The 23,696-nt window shown below is 35.2% G+C and overlaps 1 protein-coding gene across 2 annotated transcripts; it reads left to right on the top strand.

Annotated features, from left to right (window-relative positions):
* Window positions 1,149-19,045, top strand: LOC18791136 (DNA-directed RNA polymerase I subunit 2). Of its 2 annotated transcripts, XM_020563869.1 has the most exons (27): window positions 1,149-1,742; window positions 1,934-2,013; window positions 2,103-2,222; window positions 2,995-3,071; window positions 3,207-3,270; window positions 3,609-3,679; window positions 6,930-7,007; window positions 7,090-7,135; window positions 8,358-8,556; window positions 8,640-8,695; window positions 8,819-8,892; window positions 9,023-9,140; window positions 10,016-10,103; window positions 10,298-10,413; window positions 11,847-11,974; window positions 12,095-12,174; window positions 12,898-13,139; window positions 13,243-13,407; window positions 13,506-13,670; window positions 13,806-13,880; window positions 14,534-14,637; window positions 14,730-14,805; window positions 15,356-15,478; window positions 16,184-16,318; window positions 17,012-17,224; window positions 17,891-18,142; window positions 18,254-19,045. In XM_020563869.1, exons 1-27 carry the CDS (start codon window positions 1,541-1,543, stop codon window positions 18,659-18,661), a joined length of 3,555 nt encoding a protein of 1,184 aa, XP_020419458.1. In that variant the 5' UTR covers window positions 1,149-1,540; the 3' UTR covers window positions 18,662-19,045. The 2 variants fall into 2 exon arrangements, with proteins under 2 accessions (XP_020419458.1, XP_020419459.1); XM_020563870.1 differs by lacking the exons at window positions 1,149-1,742; window positions 1,934-2,013; window positions 2,103-2,222 and having other exon boundaries at window positions 2,995-3,067.

Genomic DNA, 23,696 nt, shown 5'->3' with positions numbered 1-23,696 from the left:
ATTTTAGAATTAAAAAAGATAATGGGTATTTGTAGTCCATAAAAATAGGATTCATTATCTAATTATTTTTTTTATTTTTATTTTTTTAATATGAAAAGTGTGAATTTACCATATTATCCTCATTTAATTAATAATTTCAATTCTTAATGTTTGCATTATCTAAAGGTATTTTCTGGTATTTTAAATGTTTCACTATTCTTTGCCTTTTGCTTTATATATATAGATTATAAAAAAGAAGTAAATAGTGGGAATTAATTAGCCGTGGATCATCCAAGGAAGAAAGAAAATTAAGGGGAGTTTATGGAAAAAAACCTTGTAGAGCTTGATAGATTCTTATAAACTTCTATGGATTCTTATGGACTTTCTAGGGGTCCGTTCTATGAAAAATCACTCATATATTATTGAGAAAAGAAAAAAAAATTATGTGTATAATATTTGAATTTTGTGTGTTTTATTAAAGATTTTGTAATAAAATACATGAATTTATTAATTAAAAAAAAACCTGCTTAGCCTCTAGGGCCGATTATATTATTTTAAATATTATAGCCGCTCGGCTATACTATTAATTTAAAAAAAAAACCTGCAGTATAGCCGAGCGGCTATACTGTTTATTAAAAAATAAAAACCCTAGAATAGCCGTGCAGCTGTACTTTTTATTTTAAATTTTTTTAAAAGAGTATCTGCGCGGCTATACTAGAGTCTTAATTTATCACTTTACACTCTGAAACCGAAATTTTCTCACTTAATCCTCTGGAACTGAAAAGTTCAGCCACTATATAATATTTTAATAGAATTTATTTAAATAATTTAATATATATTATTTTTATTCAATAATAGTTGAAAATTATGTATATAATACATGAATTATGTATGTATTATTGAAAATTTTATAAATGACACTTATATTAAACATGAAAAATAAGTACGTACTTGTATTGTATATTTGCTTTTAAAAAAATGTATATTTTACAAATTCTTAAAGACATGTATGAAAAAAGGAAGTATTAATAAAAAATTTATACGTATGTGTATAATATAAAATATTAAACGGAAAAATGTTAAATTCTTTATACGAGTAATAATTCTCAAAAAGTAAAAAATCTAAAGGGAAGAATAGAGTTTTGTGTAATAACCAGCAATGAATAATCCTCTAAACTACTCTTATTGATAACGAAATGTATATAAATTGTGAATGTTAGGAAATACAGTGTGGTCTTAAACTCACTGACCAATACTGTATTTAACCCTTACCTCAACCCCCGCACAAAATCCCGTCATTATAGCCCAGCCGAAGAACGTTGGGCTAACAGAAAAGCCCAACTCGACCAGACAATGACAAACTCACACTGCAACCCAAAAACTACAAACCCTAATAAAACCCTGAAAACGCTAATAAAACCTCCGCGACTGCAATTTTACACGTCCGACCAACACCGAGAAGGACTTTTAACAAAAAACACAAAACAAGAAAAAAAAATCCAGCTTATTTCTTCAGTTGTTCACTGAACAGAGCTAACGAACAGCACAGAGCAGAATCAGAATGACGTCGAAGAGAGAAGAGAAGATGAAGAAGATGTTTGGGAAGCCATCGGCTGAGTCGGAGGACTACGCGGCGGTGCGTGAGCTCTTCAGGCACCACATAGAGTCATTCGATCACTTTGTTACTGCTGGTCTTGAGACTATGCTCAATAAAATCAAGCCCATCGAAGTCGTCGACTCTTCCACCGGAACAAGCCTTGCAAATATCCTTTCTTTTTTTCTTTTTAAAATTTTATTATTTACCTTCTATTTTCCATTTGTTTTGTTTGCAGGCTAGTAGCTTTTAATCTTTCGTTGGATTGAATTCATGGAAATTACATGTGATTTTGTTCAAAGCTAATCATTGCATTGTTAGACTGAAAGGAATGGCGTTTATTCTTGACTCATATCTTACTTTGGTTTGGCAAACCTTTTTTATTCCCACCTCAAAAGGAAGAATCAAAAACTGCCCGTGGAAAGCTGCTTCCTTTTGAAGTAAGTGTCAAACACTCATATAGGTATATGTGTATGAATGTATGATTCTGTGCATTATAGGCATTAATGGGTTGTGGTTGTTTAAACAGTGTAGACAGGCTAAAGTTTCCTACACAGGGAAATTCATGGCAGATGTTTACTTTAAGTATAATGACGGACCCGCAATAAGAGAGAATTTCAATTTTGGGCAGCTTCCCATCATGCTAATGGTCGGTATTCTCGTATTTTGATCCTTAACTTTATCAAGTCTTTTATTTTGTTTTGTTTGTATGATTAGTTAATGATGTATGTATTCATATTCCTGAGTGGTTTTCGGAATATTTGATAATGCAGGTAAGCAAGGTGCTAGATTCAAATCTGACAAATTAAATGTAGATGTGAAACATTTAAGTAATTTATGTCTTGCACGCTAATACTCATATGGTGTCTTGCCCACTTCACTACTTGTACACCTCCTTCAATAATTGCACATCGGTTACATATTTCTTTGAGCATATTCAAAACTGTATGCCCTTCTATCCATATATATCTTGTATATATTTTTGTCTGAAGTCCTTGCCAAAATCTTGCAGATTACTAATCTGTTTCTTATCATATATTTATCATAAGATGTTTCTTGTCATTTCACCTAAAAATTGGTATGAAGTTATGCATCACTTTGTGATTTTAGTCCACTTGGTTGTCGAGACATGCTAAGTGTTCATATGGTGCATCTGATTCGAATCGCCTTCTGGTCTGCTGGCTTCTCTTCCCGTTTAAGAATAAGCATTGAGGGTGCCTTTGGGGGTTAAATCTCCTCAAATTGGTACTTATAGAAAATGTTTATAGTTTTAAAGGCAGGGATAGTGATATTAGGGGATTCAAAAGAGCAAGATGGCCAAAATTGGATATTTGGTGAACCCTGCAATAAATGTTAACCAAAATGTTTTGTGGAGTCATCTGTTTTAGTCTTGTTCTTGATGGATGGTTTGTAAAATGCAGTCAAAGCTTTGCCACTTAAGAGGTGCTAATCCCGAAAAGCTAGTTTCTTGCAAAGAAGAGTCATCAGAAATGGGTGGGTGAGTATTTTGATTTCTCTTTTTCATATCATGTCATCATGTGAGATGTCTTTACTAGCTGCACTGTCTGTTTTTATTTTGATTTCTGTTCATTTTCTGCTTTTTTTATAACTGTTTATTTTTGTTGTGCTATAGTTACTTCGTGTTAAATGGGCTCGAGAGAGTTGTTCGGCTTGTCATATTGCCAAAGCGGAATTATGTAAGTGAGCCGTTTCATCTGATGTAATGCAGCAAGTTTTGTGACAGATAATGAGCCTTGTACCCAAAGTGGTATCTCTTCCCTGATTAAAGGGGGAGAGGTCTTGGGTTCAACGTAGATTTTTTTTGGGCGGGTGGGGTTTGGGGTTGGAGGGGGAAGGCTGCTCCCCTTTGTGTATCCCACAATTACCTCTTGAGAGAAATAGAAAAATATTATGATGGGAATTGGCAAGTACCTTACTGAGAGTTTTTTAACGTTATGATTTTTTATGGATTTTCAAAGATAGTTCTGGGGGAGGATATTAACTTGCTTCATGCGATTGTCTTTTTGTCTTCCAGCCAACGAGTATGGTGCGAAATTCGTTTCGTGATCGAAAGGAAGGATATACTGATAAGGCAGTTGTAATAAGGTTGGTTCTCTCTCTAAATTCCACACATATGTGCGTTTATAATAAAGTTGTTTTGAGGCATTCTGTTATAATTCATTTACTGGTATTAGTAATAATAATGTTAGTCCTAGTTTATGAAATGTCATATGTTGTTTTCTTCTTTTTATAAGAAAAAGAAACTTTTGTTAATCACAGATTTAAACTATACAATCAATGGACAAGTTCATTAAAACAAAACAGAGCGGAAACAGATCTGCATCAAATTCAAAACTAAATAGGAAAGAAAGTGGTTTAACTGGTATCTGCCATCCAGTCTAACAAAGTGGCAGCAAAGCCAATCCCAGGGAACAGTGAAGCTTCATAGGGTCTTTCAGGTAGTCCGCATCTTCACAGACATCCTCGGGTTTAGGTATTGTTCCTCCAATGATTGTAGTACCAAATACTTCTTGGCGAGCTCTAATATGATCAGATTTATAAGTAAGCATCTCTTGTAAAATATGAGCAACACCAAATCCCTCTAGAGCCCAAACTTCCATTTCTCCTACCTGTTGTCCAGGTGCAGGTAGTCCGCATCTTCACAGACATGTCTATTTCACCGAGCCTCTCTCCGAGACAGTGCCCAGATCTGCATCACACTATCGGTCTATCACCTTTTGGTTGGGGTCCACCCTGGGGGTTAGACTGCTTGGGTTATATTATAGTCTCCGAGACTGTCGACGGAGGTTCAAAGTGATAGACTGAACCCTTGTAATCCTTGAAAATTCTACTGTTGCTCTTCATCTGGAGAATCCTTATGATGGGAAGCACCCTATTGTTGCACAGAACAATGATGAAAGACATGATTGACTCTCCCCCATATTGCTACACGTAGCACACCAGCTTGGAGTTGGAGACAGCACACACTTGGTCTTCTCTTCTAATGTATATGTGCGGCCAGGCATGCCAAAACTGTGGCATTTGGGGAAAATTTTGCCTTCCATATCAAACCCCTTGGATAAAAATTGAGACCATCGTCATCTCCGCAAAGATATCTATAAAAAAAATTTACAAGAGAAGTGTAGATCCAACTCTCCAAACCCTTGAATCCGGTCTGGTGGTCGTCAAATGAACCCTTTCCATCAAGTGAAATGATGAAGCCAACTTCTCCACCTCTTAATCATTTAAATTTCTTGTGAATGCCAGATTCAAGCACAATGCACAATTCATCTTTTTGACTGAGATAAGTCCCCTGGTATGGATGGTTTGTTGAAGGTTCTTAGGATTGGGAGGTTGTTAAGGCTGATTTGGTGAAGGTTTTTCAGTAGTCCTTTCACAACCGGGTTGTCATTGCCTTGCACTAACCAAACCTCTATCCGCTTGATTTCTGAGAAGACCCATCCTTTGAAGGTAAGGACTGCTGCCCTGTAAGTTGATCACTAGCTTGTACAAGATTATTGTAAAGTGCTATCTAGGAGATTGAGGGAGTGCTTGGAGGAGACTATTTCCAAATCCCAAGGAGCTTTGGTTAGAGATTTCTTTTCTACTTTGGCTCAGTTCTCAATGAAGTTGTGTAGGACTTTCAAGTTAGAAAGAAGGAAGGAGTTGCTTTTAAGATGATTTTTGAGAAATCTTGTGACCATGTGGATTGGGCCTTCCTTGATCATGTGCTGGAGATGAAAGGGTTTTGGTAATAGGTGGAGGAAGTGGCTGAGTGGTTGCTTGGCTTCTGTTAGTTTCTCTGTTATTATCAATAGGAGGCCTAGGTGTAGTTTTGGTTGGTGCCTCTAGGGCTTTGGGACAGGGTGATCCTGCTGTCCAGCGGCTGTAAAAGTGCCAGATCACCGTGGAAAATAGATTTCCAGAAATAAACAACAGAAAAATAGAGATAGAAGTTGGAATGGAAAATAGTTCTATGAAATGAGACCCAATCCAAGCATCCACTGGATTTTTAATCATTGCACTTAATGAGGACATAAAATATTTAACTTAATGAAGAACAATTACAAAATTAATACGATAATAGTCGTTTAGTAGAATACTGGAAAACTAAATTTACTGTATATTTATTTGTACTTGAATTATGACCTAAACTATAATTTGTCTCAATTGGGTCCTTCAATTTTTATTTCTTTTTTGTCTAACAGATCTGATGGAAATTGTGTCTTCCTCGTCATTATCATAGAGGACATAGATGACATACGCTATGCAAGTGCCAAAATTGACCATGGGATAATATTCAGAAACATTTAAGTTGGTACTTACCCAAAAATTAGGTTAGGGATTAGTTGGGACAAATTAAAGTTCAGGTTATGGAATGAGACATGGGTTAAAGTTTTGGTACCAAACGTGAAAAGAAAACCCCCTTAAGTCTTACCAATGTTGTATCAAAATGCTAAAATCATTTATTAAAAGTTAGCTTAACTGTACTTAACTCTTACCAAGGTATTATAACAGAGGAGGAAACCATATTAGAGCCTTTCTCCTGTGTGTAATGTGCAAAGGAGATGCTGAATCTTTGAGTCATTTAATGCTCCATTCTCAGTGGGGGCATTCTTTGTGGATAAGGCTATTTAGGGAGTTCCGATTGAGTTGGGCAGTCCCAGAACCTTGTAATCCATTACTTTGTGAGAAACCTAAGTATTTTGGAGGGAGGACAATTGCATGGTGCTTGGAAGATGTGATGTGTTGGCAATATTTGGGTTGTTTGGGAGGAGAGATAGGAATTCTTTTTAGGGTGTTAGGGGGAGGATGTGGATCATTTGTGGACAAATTTCGTTTCTGGACATCTTTATGGACTTCAGTTTCCTATGATTTTAAGGATTGGTCCGGTCATGAATTTTTGTTTTTGTTTTGGTTTTGTTCTCTTTGGTTTTTGCTTTGCTGTTTTAGTTGCGTATAGTTTAGGAAACACCGTGCCCCCATTGTTGTATTTTCCTTTTTCTATTTTATGAAATGGGGTAGCAGATTATGTTGTTGTCTATGCATGCAAGCATAATTTAATATATATTGGCATGAGGAAAAATTTATATTAAACTCTGATTGGTTTATAATTAGATTGGATATATCAAATTCATATTCAATTTGACAAGTGGAACGATGAATGCAGACTCAAATTGAATATATGGATTTGAACTGCCGTCTCCTGTTTGTTTAAGTGAATTTGGTTGGGATTCAGATTAAAATCCAATCTATTGCCAGCCTTAGTTGTAAGGAACAATGGTTTGCAGTTGCAGCTTCCTTTTGGAAAGTTGTGCAGTTTATTATTTTGATTCTACTTTTACTGTCATTCCAGGTGTGCAAGAGAAGACCAATCTTCAGTAACAGTCAAATTGTACTACCTTCGTAATGATAGCGCCAGACTTGGATTTTGGTAAGCGGGTTAGAGAAGAATTTTGGTTTTGCTATATTGAGCTGCAACTAAGTGTATATATTATATAATTTGAACTTTGCAGGATACAAGGGAGGGAATACTTGCTTCCTGTGGGTCTTGTCTTAAAGGTGCTTTTGATGCTACTGTTACAAATATACTTTATTTTTTACTTTTGGTGAAGTCCTTCTCAATCACGTGCATATCTTGTAATTTTTTACTAGTTGTATAGGATATCATCATTGTGTTTGCTATATCTTTTGCATTACTATGTATTGTCATGCCCCAGACTGAAGACTCTTAGTTATGGTTTTATTTTATTTTATAAGAAACAATAATTATATTAAAAAACCAATATGTACAAATGGTGAACAAGAAATTCACCAAAAATGCAACAGCCAGAATCTTAAAACTAAGACACCTCACTCCCACATTGCACCTGAAACAAATGTCCCACAATACTGCTTTCCAATCCTAATAGATAAAATAAAGGGTAAACTCCCTAAATTCTGATAAAGTATATGCCCACAAGGATGCCCAAAACCGAATCTGATCCCATAGCTGATCTATCTCATCATTCTTAACATTATCAAAAACTCTCCTATTCCTTTCCACCCTACACTACCCCCAAAAAAAAAAAAAAAAAAAGGTGCAATGTAGCACATCTTCCCAGAACTTCTCCCTGTTTCTTTCCTCCAAAAAAATTAAACCTCTCTCCAAGCAATGCACTACATGAAACATAGTTCCCCCACAATAAACCTGCCTCCCTAAACAGCGGAGCCCATAAACGTGAGGCTACTGGGTATAAAAGAAATTAATGATCCATACTCTCAGTAGCACACCTGCACATAACACACCAGTTGGGAGAAAATAAAATATCTATGTGTTTTAACTTTTGTTTTGATCTCTGTCTCTGTCTCTGTCTCTGTCTGTCTGTCTGTCTGTCTGTCTCTATACTTTAATTGCGGTGGTTTCAAATGTAATGAGACAGATAAAAACAAATGTAATGAGATTATAATTGCAAGAAGATTTATATTTTGTATGGATAGAGGTGAATCTTTTATGCAGACTTAGCTAGTTCGACAAAAATGCCTTCCTTGTCTTATTAGTTGTAAAAAGCAAAGAACTTCAGGTATTTTATTATTAATTATTGTTGATGAATTACAAATTTTCTGGTCTCGTTTATGGCTTCATGATCACAAAGACAACTTTTTAATTGTGATCATTTTATCCTATATATTAGGGATATTTAATTCCTTGACACATGTATTAATACATCATCTGTGATCACATATTTGGAGTGTTGTGGTGTAATAGATATTCTTTGCTAACTCGCCTGGTTCTTCTTAACAGGCTCTTATTGACACTACTGATCATGAAATTTATAAAAATTTGACATGTTGCTATGTTGAGAAAGATGAGAGTTGTGATGTCAAGAAATATGAGAAAGGAAAAGGTAATGTTGGCACTCAGCTTGTGGGTGAGCGGGCACACATTATTCTAGATGAAGTGAGAGACTTTATCACTCGCCGTCAATGTCTAGAGCACATTGGTACTTACTATTGTCTTATCATGGCCTTTCAGATTTGATTTATAATATTAGTGATTTGTATTGATCCCTTTTATCATAATCAGGAGGGCACTTCCGACCTCTTATGCGTGGACTGGAGGATGAAAGTGATCTTTCTGTGGTAAGTCCTGTTCTGCGAACTTTGCCTCTCCTTTTGGTCCAAAGGAATTGGGGAAAAGAAAACTACTTTACTGGTGGCATGGTTTTTTTGGCTGCTTATTTCTGCTAACTGTTCAATATGTAGGTTGGAGAAGCTGTTCTAGAGGACTACATATTTGTTCACCTTGATAAAGGGTTTGACAAATTCAATCTGCTCATGTTGGTTTCTCTCTCTCTCTCTCTCTCTCTCTCTCTCTCTGTATATAGATACATGTACAGTTTTGATCACGAAAAATGTATTTCTTCTCCGCTGGTTTTGTGCATCACTTCTTTCATTTTGTATCTCTAGATTTATGGTGCAGAAGCTTTTTTCTCTTATGGATCAGACATCCTTGCCAGACAATCCAGATGCCTTGCAAAATCATGAAGTCTTACTCCCTGGTCACTTGATTACCATATATCTCAAGGTAGAAAATTAAATTGTCAATTTTCAGACGTTACTTTTTGTGTGTGGAAGCTTTTGTGGTAGTTTGTATAGTGCCAATCCCTGGTGAAAGCAAACTGTTTGGATGCCTGGTGTGCGCACCAGGATGTCAAGGTTTTCTGCTAGTGTAAGTGTGCAGAGCATTATTGTGTAATGAATTATGTTTTTAAGCATGTCTAGGGTGCGGGAATATGTATGTGTTTAGTAAAGTAGTATGTTTCTAAATAGCATCTTTTGATATGTTTATTTAATATGTTGCAATTTAGTGGTTAATACTAAAATAAAATTGTTTTCCTGGTTAAGGCTAATCCATCCCCTGCCGAATGATTTTTAGTTGGGAGTTCAAAATATTGCGATTGAGGCATGATCAAATCCAATGATTCATCCATTTGTTATCCTTAAGTTCTTGACCAGTTATTTATCTGTAAGTAATTTTTTGAGTTATTGTGGGATGGGGATTCTTGCTTTTGTTTGGATGCCGCTGCTTTTTGGGGTTCATGTAGCTGACAATATACTACTCTTACCATATTCTTTCATACCGAATGGAAGTTAGGACTACATGGTACAATACCCGTGAATATTACATTTCTACGAACAAATGCCGCCATAGCTGTCTGATGTTGTAAAGCCATTCCTGTCTTCTCACTTTTGTTTTTTCTTACAACTAGAACGTAGGTTTTTTGGCCCCATTATTGTGAACAATATTTATTTGGGAGCAAATGATCTTTCGTTTAATGATTTTGATTGGATTTAGTGATGTGTCCATGCTTCTAATACTAAGATCTGATTATTAATAGATTACAGTTTATTTGTCTTTGAGTTCAGGTTTTATTCACTTACCGTTTATCATGTTTCTAGGAAAAACTAGAAGATTGGTTGCAAAGGGCCAAAAAACTTCTTCAAGATCAGATCAACAACAAAAGCAAGACTTTTGATTTTTGCAGCTGTATGTGTTTTCTTTCTTATATTGAAAATTTTTGTTTAAATTTATTCTTGAATTATTCCTGTTACTCTCTCTTTTCAGCTGTGTGTTACACAACTTGCACTTGCTCTAAAATGCTTTTTTAGATATCTTCTATAAATCAAGATATGTGCGTTCTTTTTCTCACATGAATTAACACTTGCATCCTGTTAATGCAGTAGTAAATGTAAAGAAGGTTTTGGATAAAAATCCTTCAAAGCACATCAGTTTAGCTGTTGAAAATATGTTGAAAACCGGAAGGCTTGTTACGCAATCAGGTCTAGATTTGCAGCAGGTATGGGCTTTTTGGTTATATGCTTTAACTTTTCCTTGTCATACATTTGTACTAAATTCATTCCCTTTCAGTTTTCTCATATCAGGGTCTTTTTGACATAATGAATTAATTCTTCTTTAAACCAGCTAAGTAATATGTTGATTATACAAGCTCATGGTTCATAGGATGTTCTGAATTATTTTTTAATGATAAGTTGTGTTATCATCAAACTTCAAATTAGTAGGGTATATTTAATACTTGAAATGCACCTATTTTTAATCATGTTGGTGGTTGTATGACTAATGATCAGAAAATTTAAGACTTGGAATGCTAATATTTGTTTGGATTTTCCTTATCCAAGCAAACAGCATTGTTTGAATAATGGCTGTGATAAACAATTGCGTTCTTCTTTATTACAAACAACCACCCAACTGATTGATAGCCAGGTTAAATTTGTATGATATTGAGGCCATGCTTTGACTTTGACGTATGGCACTTGTTAAACTAGGGGCTTTCCACTACCCCCATGCTAGGGTGCAGCTTCCTAGGTTGGCAATTGATTTTATTATAAGACATGAGGCTTTTATGTTGAGGATGGTCTTCATAGAGCGATGACCACCATTCATTGTTTATTCCTAGAGCTGTTCCTGATGGTAAATATCATCAAGATTATATGATTTTGACCCATCTAATTAGAGTTCGTTATAAAAAACTTCCATTTATAAATTGACTACAAAAGAAAATAAAAGCTTTATACATACGATCATAGACTGTTGGTTGTTATAGAGTAAAAGCTTGGGTCCAATTTCATATTATATGTTGAGTGTGGCAGGTAACTGCAAAGATAAATACTGCGTTGAAACCTTTTATTTTTGCTCTTTGAATGCTCAAATTTTGAGTAATTGTATTGTACAACTGATGCCTGTGGCTGTACGCTTTCTTGGTTAGTTTGAGCAGTAAACTTTTTCTAATACAGCTTAACTTTGTAACTAAACATCAATTGCTCATTTTAATTGTTTGTCTGAAATGCCTCTGTTTGGCTAACATCATTGTTGAAAGAAAATTGAGACAAAGTAAGAGGGAAAGTCTGTATATTGCATCTCAATGGAGTACAATACAGTTCTTTATATAGAGCAACGATACGTAAATATGTCCTAAACTTGTGACCTGAAGTAATCTGTTATTCCAAACAATCGCTATGTTAATTTGAAGCTGGATGGGAGGAAAATGGGTGTATTTCCACGGAGTTTCCAGGGAGTAGATTTTGAAGAGAATAGTCTTAAAAAGGTCCTTGAACATTTATGTTTACTCTCTTGCATCACGTCAGTGCAACAAAGAAATGAGCAAGATAGAGGGAGACAAAGGAGAGATGGGGAAAATTATTATTTCACATATAATATCACGCTATCTCTATAAAATTTGAAGACTCATTTATTTTCTGTGTTGTTTCTTAGAGGGCAGGCTTAACGGTTCAGGCAGAGAGGCTTAATTATTTGCGTTACTTATCTCATTTTCGTGCCGTCCATCGAGGAGCTTCATTTGCTGGACTTCGCACCACAAGCGTGCGGAAATTGCTACCTGAGTATGTATTTTCTTGCAAGGTTATTCAGGATCTGACATGTTGACTCCATTATTAAAATTGGGTTCAATCATGTTAAATATGTATATATATTTGTTTTTTTTTTTTTTTTTTTTTCCACAGGTCTTGGGGTTTTCTTTGCCCGGTGCATACACCTGATGGAGAGCCGTGTGGCTTGTTGAACCATATGACTTCCACTTGTAGTAAGTACATATTTGGCCCTTTTTCTTTCTGGGATGTATTTAATTTTCTTTTAAAATTTGGTAACTAACGTTTAAATTAATATTATTTATCAAATGGATGATCATGGACTAAAGTTATAAAGTGAAGGTCACTTCTTTACTCACATTTTCTTAAATATCAACTTACTAGTCGTATTTACGTCACACATATAAAGAATGCAAAGGGAAAAAAATTGATGGAATAAGGAGCATTAGTTTCGCTTATTGTGATCAGATATATTTTCTAGTTAGCACTTGAGGCCTGGTATGAATGCCAGCTTATAAGCTCAAGAGTAACTTATTTTCTCAACTGACATGGAGGACCATTTTTAAGTTTATGAACCGATTATAGCTTAAGCCCTATGTTGACCCTGAAGAACTGAAGAAGCCTCAAGGACATCGACAGACATAGGGCCGCTTTATGGGCATCGATTTTGGATGATTTTAAGGATTTCTTCTATAATGTTGGATTTGTGGGTCCTTATCCACTCTTTGTAAAGCTTTCCTACTTTAATAAAATTCTGTTTCTTTTTCCCAAAAACAAAAAACTGAGTAATATCATACTTAGAAGCTACAAAACTATTTTTCTTCATGTCATGTGGATGTTTATTAGTTCTTTGCCTGTTATATTCCCAATTTATTGTTTATTGCCACACTCGTCTTGGATGTAACACCCAATAACTGATTCCATCTTATTTATGACAGGAATTACATCCTACTTTGATGCACAAGGAAATATTAGAAACTTCTTGAATATCCGAGAGTCTATTCTCACTGTTCTGAGTGAGCTTCAAATGATATCTTCAGTGCCAAAGCTGGTTCAAGCTGGTCCTCCTGCAAATCTTTCTGTTCTTTTAGATGGCTGTGTTGTTGGTTCTATATCTTCCAAAGTAGTTGAGAAAGTTGTGGCTCAGTTAAGGAAGCTGAAAGTGTCAGCTTCTTCAGTGGTTTGTTTTTTCCCTTCATTTATTTTTGTTTACTACTTTTTTTAGCCTTGCTTTTCGTTGTAATCTCAGTCCCTGATCTTATTGCTGAAATGATATATCTCAGATTCCTGATGATCTGGAAGTGGGATATGTACCTTTAAGCTCGCGTGGGGCATATCCTGGTCTGTACCTTTTCACTTCTCCTTCAAGATTTGTTCGGCCAGTTAAGAATATTTCAATTCCTTCTGATGAAGGTCAAAATATTGAACTTATTGGGCCCTTTGAACAGGTATTTCCTGCCTTGATAACAATTATCTTGTACATTTCCTGATTGCTACAGCTAGGGCACCAATAGTATGACTAACTGTTTTCTATGTGCGACATTAGGTTTTCATGGAAATAAGATGTCCTGACGGTCGAGATGGTGGAAGGAAAGATGCTTTCCCTGCAACTCATGAAGAAATTCATCCAACAGGAATGCTCAGTGTCGTCGCTAGTCTTACACCCTGGTCAGATCATAATCAGAGCCCACGAAATATGTACCAGTGTCAGGTTCTTATTAGTTTTACCCTCCTGTCTGTCCTTGGTCATTGTTGAATGGAAGCTCTATGTTGTATAAAGCTCTTGCTATTTTTTGGAATCTGCTTACTCTCAATTTGTTACATTCTATTTGTCTTTGAATTATAGATGGCAAAACAAACAATGGCCTTCTCTTTACAAGCACTTTGCAACCGTGCAGATCAAAAGCTGTATCATCTTAAGGTTGGTTCCTTTTTATCTTGTTATTTCATTGTATGTACAAAATCATATGAGATAATTTAAGTTACTGAGTTCATATATGAACGTGTAGTTGGTCAGGGACTGCGCAGTGATTAATTGTCTTATCAATCTTATTATGTTCTCTTTTTGTGTTCACGCTACTAAATCTTTGACTGGTCCTGTACAATTTCTGCTCTATCCTGCCAATATTTCATTGTGGGGACTGAGTTAATATTGTTGTAGAAGTGGCAACTCACTAAGTGGGCTTCATGCACTACTGCATCATAATTGTCTGTTCATCTCTGTATGAATGTTGGTTCATGGTTAATATATTATAGTGTGTGTACCTTTTTGTGCAAGGGAAGCATGTGACCAAACTTGTTGTAGAAGTGACAAATTCTCTTATTTAAATAAACTTCATTCACTAGTACATAGTTTCTGTCTTTTCATCCCTTGATGAATGTTGGTGCATGGTGAATGTTTTCTAGTCTTTGCACCTTCCTTGTGCTAGGGAGACATGCGCCCTTATAGAAGTGACAAATTCTCTTATTTAAATCGATTACTATTTTATAGTTATCGTCTGTTCATCGTGCTTTTTTAATGCTTTTTTTTTCCCTCACTGTTCATTGTTATAATGGAAACTTGGGCATTCTCAGACTCCTCAGTCTCCCATTGTACGTACAAGTGCATATAAGAAGTACTGCATTGATGAATATCCAACAGGCACAAATGCAATCGTTGCTGTACTGTCATATACTGGGTGAGAAATTTAGATACATAAAGCTTATTTGTAGTTGTTTCTTTTCTTTTTTACCATTTATTAGTTGCTTTTTTTTTTCTTCTGACACCTAGGTATGATATGGAGGATGCCATGATTTTAAACAAGTCATCTGTGGATCGTGGAATGTTTCATGGACTAATTTATCAGGTTTTTTTCGGGCAGTATTATGATGCTACTATAAATAGTCTTTCTTCTTTGTTACTTAAAATGCCGCCAGTAAAAGTTCCCTACAAGTGTATGCATTATGCTCTGCTTTTTGTTAATTTGTTTTGAGGTGCCTCATGGGATCAGTATACTATAGGTTTTGTTTTGGTCATGATATTAGTGGTTATGTTCATGCTTAAATATCACTCAGCTGGTAAATTGGAGGCTAGACCTAAATTTGTAAATACTGTACTCATGTGTTAAGAAAAGGCAGAGCATGACGAACTTTCATGTCTGATAAATTGGAGTTTTAGAAAAATCCTGTATTCATGTTGCCCTGTGCATTTTGTATATGTGCACTTATGGTTGTGCCCTATATTTACTGTTGAAAGTCATTTTTACAAGGCAATTTCAGGAATTTTATTAGAAGTTCCTTCTTATTCATCTGTTTTTTTTTCTTTTTCTTGATACCAATTCAATGTCTGTACTGATGGTTGTCGTTTTCTTGTTCTTTAACATATACCCTTGCTCACCTAATGATGGTTTTTTTCAGACAGAAACAATTGACTTGTCTGATCAAAAGAGCAGGTCAGATAGATCAAGGAAATTTTTTAGGAGAAGTAACATCAATAAGAATTCCTCGATCGATTCAGATGGTCTTCCTTATGTTGGTCAGGTTAGCATTCGTTTCTGGAATTTTATTTTCTTCTCTGTGTTTCTTGTTCTGTTTCATGTCGAACCCAGATAGTTGGGATCACCGAAAATTGGAGCTGCTATAGATATGCCGTTTACTCAATAATGTAGTTTGATAAACCAAAGCCATCATCCTTTAGATACCTCCTCAATTTTGATCCCTGAAAAAAAAAAATTAAGACAAATCGGAAACTGTATAGAAAAATTCAGTCCATTGATAAAAATGAAGTGGTTGTGATGGTAATTAAGTGGCGAAGTGATTTCCGGTTTTGCTGATAATATACACAAACATAAAACATAAATTTCTCCTTGGATAATTGTTTGCTTAGGTTTTAGGTTTTAATTGTTGGGTTTTGGGTGGAGGAGAACACCCGATAGTTAAAACAGAAAATCTAAGCTTGTACGGAAATTACTAAAGCAACTTTGTAGTGTAGGCAATAATAAAATGGAATAGATTGATAAAAACTTGGCAGCAGCCCGAAGCTACAGGGGTCGGTTGATCGGCCTCCTCTACTTGGCTACCGGTGTTTTTGTCAAAACAAAATCCGGATGCTAACGTCCGGGTAATTGGATAATACTATATATGTAGTTGTACATGTGCACAGTTGGCTCCTGCAATTGAAGGTTCCTATATATGTTCATATATGAACGTGTGTGTATACTGATCCTATTCTATGTGGAATTTCAGACAATAAAACCCAATGAAGAATTGTATAGCATTCATAATGAGGTGACAAATGAGTCAAGATCCATCAAACACAAAGGTTCAGAGCCTGTTATCGTTGACTATGTTGCTATTGATGGGAAGAAGCTTCTTCAGAAGGTAAGTGGACAACCTTTATTCTGGTTCCTAATTTTGGTTCTTGGACACTGAATTTGAAAAGTTTGAATATATTGAATTTTGCACCATTTTTTATGTGCGTAGTAGGGGCATTTAGTCTTTTGCCTACAGTTCTGCACCATTTTTGCTCGCCACTACAGAAGAGAGTGAACTTACGTTCATGTAGATTTTCATTATTTGGTTTGTGATTTAGACATTTAAAGTGTCAGTTTTCTTCCAGACTATTGTACTCCAGTCTTCAACCCGTGCGTAGTTGGAGAAAGTTGGTTTAAGCGTTATGTCCCCACTCTTTTCTATTATTTTTCATCATTTCTGTGTACCCAAACTGAGGAAAGACTCACCCTCTCTACAGTTAATTGTTTTGGCTTCATTTAATGTGATTGTTAAGAGCTATACTTGCTTTGAAACAAATCTATCTGTATATGCTTGGTATTTATTACCAAATAAGCTGAGAGTAATTTGTTCCATTTCGTTTCCTAATGGTTTCTGAAATATATCAAGCATCGCAGGTGACTTGAACATCCAACTGTAATATTTTTCGTCTTGAATCTTCCTAGTTATCATGAGAACTATAGGTTAATCTTTGTTAAAAAGTTTATCCCAGATTTGCTCATTATACTATTCATTTTCTATTTTTCCTGAATTGTATTGATTTCTATTTTCTTTTTTGAGCAGGCGAGCATACGCTTTCGACACCCTAGAAACCCTATCATTGGTGATAAATTTAGCAGCCGACATGGACAAAAGGGTGTTTGCTCCCAGTTGTGGCCTGATATTGATATGCCATTTTCTGGGGTTACAGGAATGCGTCCAGATCTTATCATCAATCCACATGCATTCCCCTCAAGGATGACAATAGCTATGCTCTTGGAATCAGTCGCTGCAAAGGTACTAGCACCTAAAGAATTCATTTTTATGATGTCAAAAAGTTATTTTAAAAATGCACAGCCAGTGCACCCCTGTAGACAAAGCACAGATGTTCTTGTCTGTAGTGATTCAGACTGTTGTAAGGTAGCAGTGATAAGTTGCTTTAATGGTAATTTGGGATTTGGTAATGTTCAAATAGGACTTTAGGAAAATGAATCTTGATTGGCATCAAGTTTCCGGAAAGGGAAATTCAGATAACAGGATTTTTGTGAATTTTCAGCGGAACGAACAATATATATATATACCTATATATATTGGGTTATAGTCTTAGTTTTTATTTTTATTTTTGTCATAATAGAGTTTTGGTTTAGTAATTGTCATAATAGAGTTTTGGTTTAGTAATTGTACCGGCATAAATTTACATTTTGATGCTGCCTGTTTCTCTCATACGTGATATGTAGGGTCGTGGTGGTAGATGTTGTAAAGTGTGCTATTTTCTGATTTTGTGTAATGCGGAAGCACCAAAAAAAATAGTTTTCCATTAACTGGTGATCAAAAGATCGAATTACTCTGGAATTCATCTCGAGTCTACATTTTCTTCCTCTTGTATGCCATATTTTAGATTTGTTTTTCTTCATTAGAATATCAGAGACGTCCTTTTATATGCTTGCATGTTTCTTGTCACAGGGAGGTAGCTTACATGGAAAATATGTTGATGCAACACCATTTGCTAATTCAAAGAATGTTAATGAAGAGACTCCACCACAATCGAAAACACTTGTTGATGAACTTGGTGAAATGTTAAAGGTTAAAGGGTTTAACTACCATGGTACAGAGGTAATGTACAGCGGGGTCTATGGGACAGAACTCACATGTGAGATCTTTATGGGTCCTGTTTATTATCAACGCCTACGACATATGGTTTCAGACAAATATCAGGTAAGAAATCACCAACTCAGATTTTTAACCACATGAAGTTTTAAGATTTTTTCAGAGTTCCATTTTCGATTATTGATTGCCTCACAAGTGACACTCCAATTCGGCATGCAGGTTCGTTCCACTGGAACGATAGACCAGATCACCCACCAGCCTATCAAGGGACGAAAAAGAGGTGGTGGTATACGTTTTGGTGAAATGGAGCGAGACTCTATGCTTGCCCATGGGGCAGCATATCTGTTGCACGACAGGCTTCATACGTGTTCCGATTATCACATTGCTGATGTATGTTCTATATGTGGAAGCATCCTAACGACCTCATTCGTCAAGCCAGAAAGACGGGTTGGACGTGCGGTTAAGGGACTGCCACCCATAAGAGCCTCAAAGAAGGTCATTTGCCATGCTTGTCAGACGAGTAGAGGGATGGAGACAGTTGCAATGCCTTATGTCTTCAAATATTTAGCAGCTGAGTTAGCAGCTATGAACATAAAATTGACCCTTCAGCTAAATAATGCTGCGTGAGCTTGACCTCATGTTCCTCAAACGAGGATGTTCAATTGATGAAATGGATATAGCGGCCGAGACTCTTTGCACAATCTGTAGGTAATGGAGAGCTGAAAGGCTGTTTAGATATGGTTACAAAAATGATACGAGAATGTTGGGGAGTGGGGGAGGCTGCTTATATGTATTTATAAATGGCCAAGAGGGTTTTGGCACTCTCTTCATCATTCTTATGTACGCTGAGATGAGTAAATCTTAAAAAATTTTGCTTCCCCTTTTCTTTGTTGGGTATGAGTGCGGATAGTAATTACTTTGTAAATTAGACACCATTGAAGGCCTGGAAAGAACATTTTCATGTAATTCATTATCATTTTCCAATGTAGTCTTGGATGTAGTTCATTATCATCTTCCAATGTAGTCTTGGACAAAATTGATAAGACATTTGATGACCATAACAAAGATGAGAAAAAGAAAAACGGTACAGGTCAAAAGAGAAACCTGTGGGCATGGATCGGTTCGGGAGATAGCTCAAAGATAAAACTTCAACCGTCAAATAATTCGATTAATTAGTATGGCTCAATTTAATTGAGTGATTATAAAATACTATGGTATTATGGTTATGTGGTATAGTTTGTACACGTGATAATATAAGTGGAAATTTATTGATATTATTTTCTTAAAAGGGGAAGATAAATAATATCGTCCATTCATATTATAATATGTGTACAAGATGTACCATGTGAATACACTACTATAGTATTATATAATTTATCTGATTGATATGAGCCAAACCACCATCCAATTAAAGATTAAGTTGGGTCATCACTACATATTTTATATTATACATGGAGGCTATGTTTTTTCCTAAAATAATTTAGTTTGTTCTACCTGACGTAGGATAGTGACGTAGAAAAATGGCTATTATTGGTCATTAAATTCACTATATTTGTGACTATTATTCATGTGGTAACAAGGAAATTTGTCAATACTGACCTTTTTCTTGTAGTGTTGGTCTCTCAGATAGTTTTCATAATGTAGTTGCTTCTTGTATTTACTTAATGTTTGATTTGTTGGGATTTTAGGGCTTTGATTTTATGGGTTTCTGCATATGGGTTCCTCTCTCTATGTGCAGGTAATCTTTATCTGTAGTGTTGTGTTTGCAAAAAAATGTAAATTGGGTTTAGTTGCTTAGTGTGTTTTGTTTTCTGGTTTCTGGTTTCTCATTTCAGTAATAATTTTTTGGTTTATTTTGTTGGTGGGTAGGCATTATGCTTTGGGTTGCTGTGGTCATAGTAGAAAAAATATGGTGGAGGTTGTTGTGGTCTCTGAGATAGTTGCGCAAGCCTTTACAAAGGTAGTTCTAACTTCTATTCTATTGATGTGGTATCTGAGATAGTTTTCATAATGCTGCTTCTTGTTGCTTGTGTAGGGCTGATTCGGAAAAGAGACGTGCAGAGAAGGAACATGCAGAAAAAGGGCACGTGCCTTCTGGTTATTTTCTTCCTCTTACTTTCAAAGTTTTAGTAGATAGTTTCTTGCCTTTTTATGGATGGTTTTCTTAATGCCCTGTCTTTGCACTATGCTACATTTTACTTTAGACAACACCAAATACGTTGAATTGTGGGTAGTTAGTTATAACTATTGTTTTATTTTGCTTGTGTGCTTTCATGTTTATAGGACTTCCCAAACCACTGAACATGAAACTTCACTGCAATCAATGGTACCATGCATATGAAGAGTTCTAATTTACATGACTTAAATCTTCTACATGGGAAAAGGACTCACTCTTCATCTTGTGCTTTTTGATTTGAAATTGGTTTTGATTATGTTTTCCAATTAGGTATTGTTTTGATTTTGATTTTGGATTTGCAGGTATTCCATCACCAAACCAACTAGCAGCCCATCCATCCTTCCCAGCATCTGATCTGGGTAAAATTTTGTTTTGATTTCTTTTCTTTTTTCAGATTCATCTCTCTCTGTCTCTGTCTTTCAATTTGGTGAATGGTTGGAGTTTTTATTATTATTTTAGTGATGCATTAGGAATATATATTATGAACTTCATGTTAAAAACTGCCGTGCTACATTGGAAGTGGTATTATTTGCCTAATCTTGGCATAGTGCTAAGAATAGTTAAGTTTGGAATCACAAAGTGAAAACTTAAAGACAAACACCAGGCCATTGTACATGGCCTTATATATAATGGTTGAAGCTGGTCCCAGCTTTTGGCTGCTTTCCTTGCACTTTTTTGTTTGATATTCAAAGCCTATAAGATTGATGATCGTTATACAATCTCAAAAGGAAAAAGAAAAGAATAAATCTCTACCTTAAATTGGCATATTGCTTCCTTCAAGTTAATTATGTTGTAGGTTTGTTCCTTTTTTGTTCACAATGATGACTTTGTAATTGTTTTTCATATTAGCATATTGCTTTATGTTTCCTACTCATTTTATTGATGGTTTTGTGATTGTTTTTCAGGTTGGGGTAGAGAATTAGGTTAAGTACAAGACTAATATACTATTTTGGAACATATTTGTTTGGCTACTTGAATTTGTAATATTTTCATTGTATCTGTAGGAGATAGTAATTTTTTATACATCATGACTTGAGATTTTAGATTTATAATTATTGGTTCTGTAAAGTGAATGTATTCAACAATACTTTCAATTACATATGAATGAAGTTTATGCTGTCTTTGACGAGGATATAGTACCATTGAGAATAAGCTTTTATTCGACTATTAAATCATAGTTTACTTTATATGTCAATTGAAACAATCATCCCATTAGCATTTGTGAACGAGCATGTAAGTTAAGATACAGTGTTTTTTTATAATATTAAATATAAAAAAATTATAATTTGGACTGAAAAAAGTCATTTCATTATGAATTTTTGCAATAAGAACTAGCGTCGCAAACACGGTGGTAAAACCCCAATTTATCATGGTAGTTCAAATAGGTATTACGACGGCTTTAAAGCGTCGTAAAAAGTTCCAATATGATGCCTTTTATATGCTATTACGACGCTTTTTCCCCTTTTTGTGACACATTTTGACCGTTTCGAAAAGGCTTATTGAAAAAGTGACGTGGGACCTCACTCCTCCTTCCTCCCCCAGGTCAGCTCAGAATCAAATATTCAACCCTTTTTGTCGGTCAGCAACAGGTAAGTAAACGTACCCAAGTGTGGTTTGATGGATGCAAACTCACTCGAGATAGATTTTGTGGGTCCCACATATTTGGCTTCCTTTTCTGCATCCATCTCTTTGCTGCCTTCCAGACCACCAAAATGAAAAATAAACTTTTGGTTAGCACTCTAATAGTGAAGCCCGAAAGTATTTATCTTTCTAAGTTCAGCTTAGTATATTAATACGAGTTTTATAATATGAATGAATATGAAACATTATAGTGACATATGACGTAATATGTGCATGCTATTGTTTCTTTGTATTTTAAAAGGAATTGAAGTTTTAATTATAATCAATTAATAATATAGAAGTAAGTCTATGTTATTTTTCTTAACTTTACGATGTGAGATATTTCTTCATATCTTCACACATTCTATATATGTATGGCGAAATTTCAACATAACGCATGAACAACAAATATTGAAAAAACCTAGACAAACCTACATTAACTTGAAAAAACCTCTAAATAATTATTCTCTGTTGGGTTATGGAGTACCGTTCACGCTTCACACCAAAACAAAACCAAAAAGTATCTATGGGAGACTTTTTTTCTTCTTCTTGTCTTCTAGTAATTGTACTTATTTTTTAAAAGCACCCACCCAAATGTCAAATCACAAACTCCGGTCCTTAATCAGTCCAAACCAAAGAAGTGTTTGTGTTCAAGTGTGAATGCTTCCGAATCTTTACAATTCTTATCCATTTTGAATGCGAATGAAAGCTTTGTATAAGTGCATCTTCATTAATTTTGAGTTAGCTTTTTCTCCCAAGCAAAAGGATAGGTTGATGATTGTCGGCAGGGCAAACCATTTAGATCTAAAGAAAGTAAATAAAAGAGCTGAAAGAAGACAAACACAAATGTGTTCATTTTTCTAGCACTAATTATTTCAAGATGCTGTGATGTCGTATTTTAATTATTTATGATCAATGCTTATTCATACATATGACAATGTATATAGCCGTCGTACTTTACTTCACAAATTTGAGAGACATCCTTGTAAGATTCACTTCGCATTGTATTTCATTAATCCAAACCGTCTATATTTTAGATAATCATTCAAAGATCATCTTTACAAAAAATCACTCGAATCCGATATAGTTTGACCACTCAATTGTGTTATTAAAATTTTAGTACTTTCTTGATGCACAATGTTCATTAATTTTGTATGATACAATTGGATGTCGAAACGGTTTTCGATTTGTCTAATTTTGTACAAGGATGATCTATGAATATAGATTTAAAAAATAAATGATTTGGATTGTTGGAAAAAAAATTCAAGGATGATCAATTGACACCATTTATGTTGGTGCTGGTGTTCACACATACTTGACACCAAAAATCAAAAAGCTCATAGGAGGGTGGTTATCTCTTTCTCTCACGCCGACCAGAGAGATATTTAGTCGGGACGCTGTACGTACGGCATGAGAAAAAGACCTAACAATACTTCTCCTTCTCTTCAGGTGCACATGCGCACTTGGCAGCCGGCAGCCTCAAAAGAACCGAACTAATTATATAGATGACGAAATAGATTCCAAACGAATGTCATTTCAACAGTTTAATCATCGTAAGTTAATTCTAAAATATTGTTTCACTTGGTTCCAGTCAAGTATTAGTTGATCCATCACCATCAATTGGTTTTCTAACAATAGACCAAATCTAGTTGGACCACTATGCTTTTTTTAATAGGACAAGATTGTCGAAATGGTACAGATCAAGATCTTATATGTCGGACACCATTTATGATTTAATTATCCAAACTAAGTTAGTAAGCAAGATAGTTAATGCAGCCATGTAAGAAATTCTGCATCTATCGCTGTTATATCAAATACTTTAACTACTCGCATCGTTTTTATAAACAAACGTAGAGAAAGCCTTCA

The sequence above is a fragment of the Prunus persica genome, chromosome G1 (assembly GCF_000346465.2).
Source record: "Prunus persica cultivar Lovell chromosome G1, Prunus_persica_NCBIv2, whole genome shotgun sequence".
Lineage (NCBI taxonomy): Eukaryota > Viridiplantae > Streptophyta > Magnoliopsida > Rosales > Rosaceae > Prunus > Prunus persica.
Note: the sequence above shows the minus strand (reverse complement) of the source record. Positions and strands in the feature narration are given on the sequence as shown.

What these genes read in the sequence shown, in the direction of transcription:
- LOC18791136 (XM_020563869.1), top strand. Translation starts at nt 1,541, where the DNA reads ATGACGTCGAAGAGAGAAGAGAAGATGAAGAAGATGTTTGGGAAGCCA. An exon ending in AGCGCCAGACTTGGATTTTG is followed by an intron (nt 7,008 to 7,089) that starts GTAAGCGGGTTA and finishes TGAACTTTGCAG; the next exon opens with GATACAAGGGAGGGAATACT. An exon ending in GTCTTCCTTATGTTGGTCAG is followed by an intron (nt 15,479 to 16,183) that starts GTTAGCATTCGT and finishes GTGGAATTTCAG; the next exon opens with ACAATAAAACCCAATGAAGA.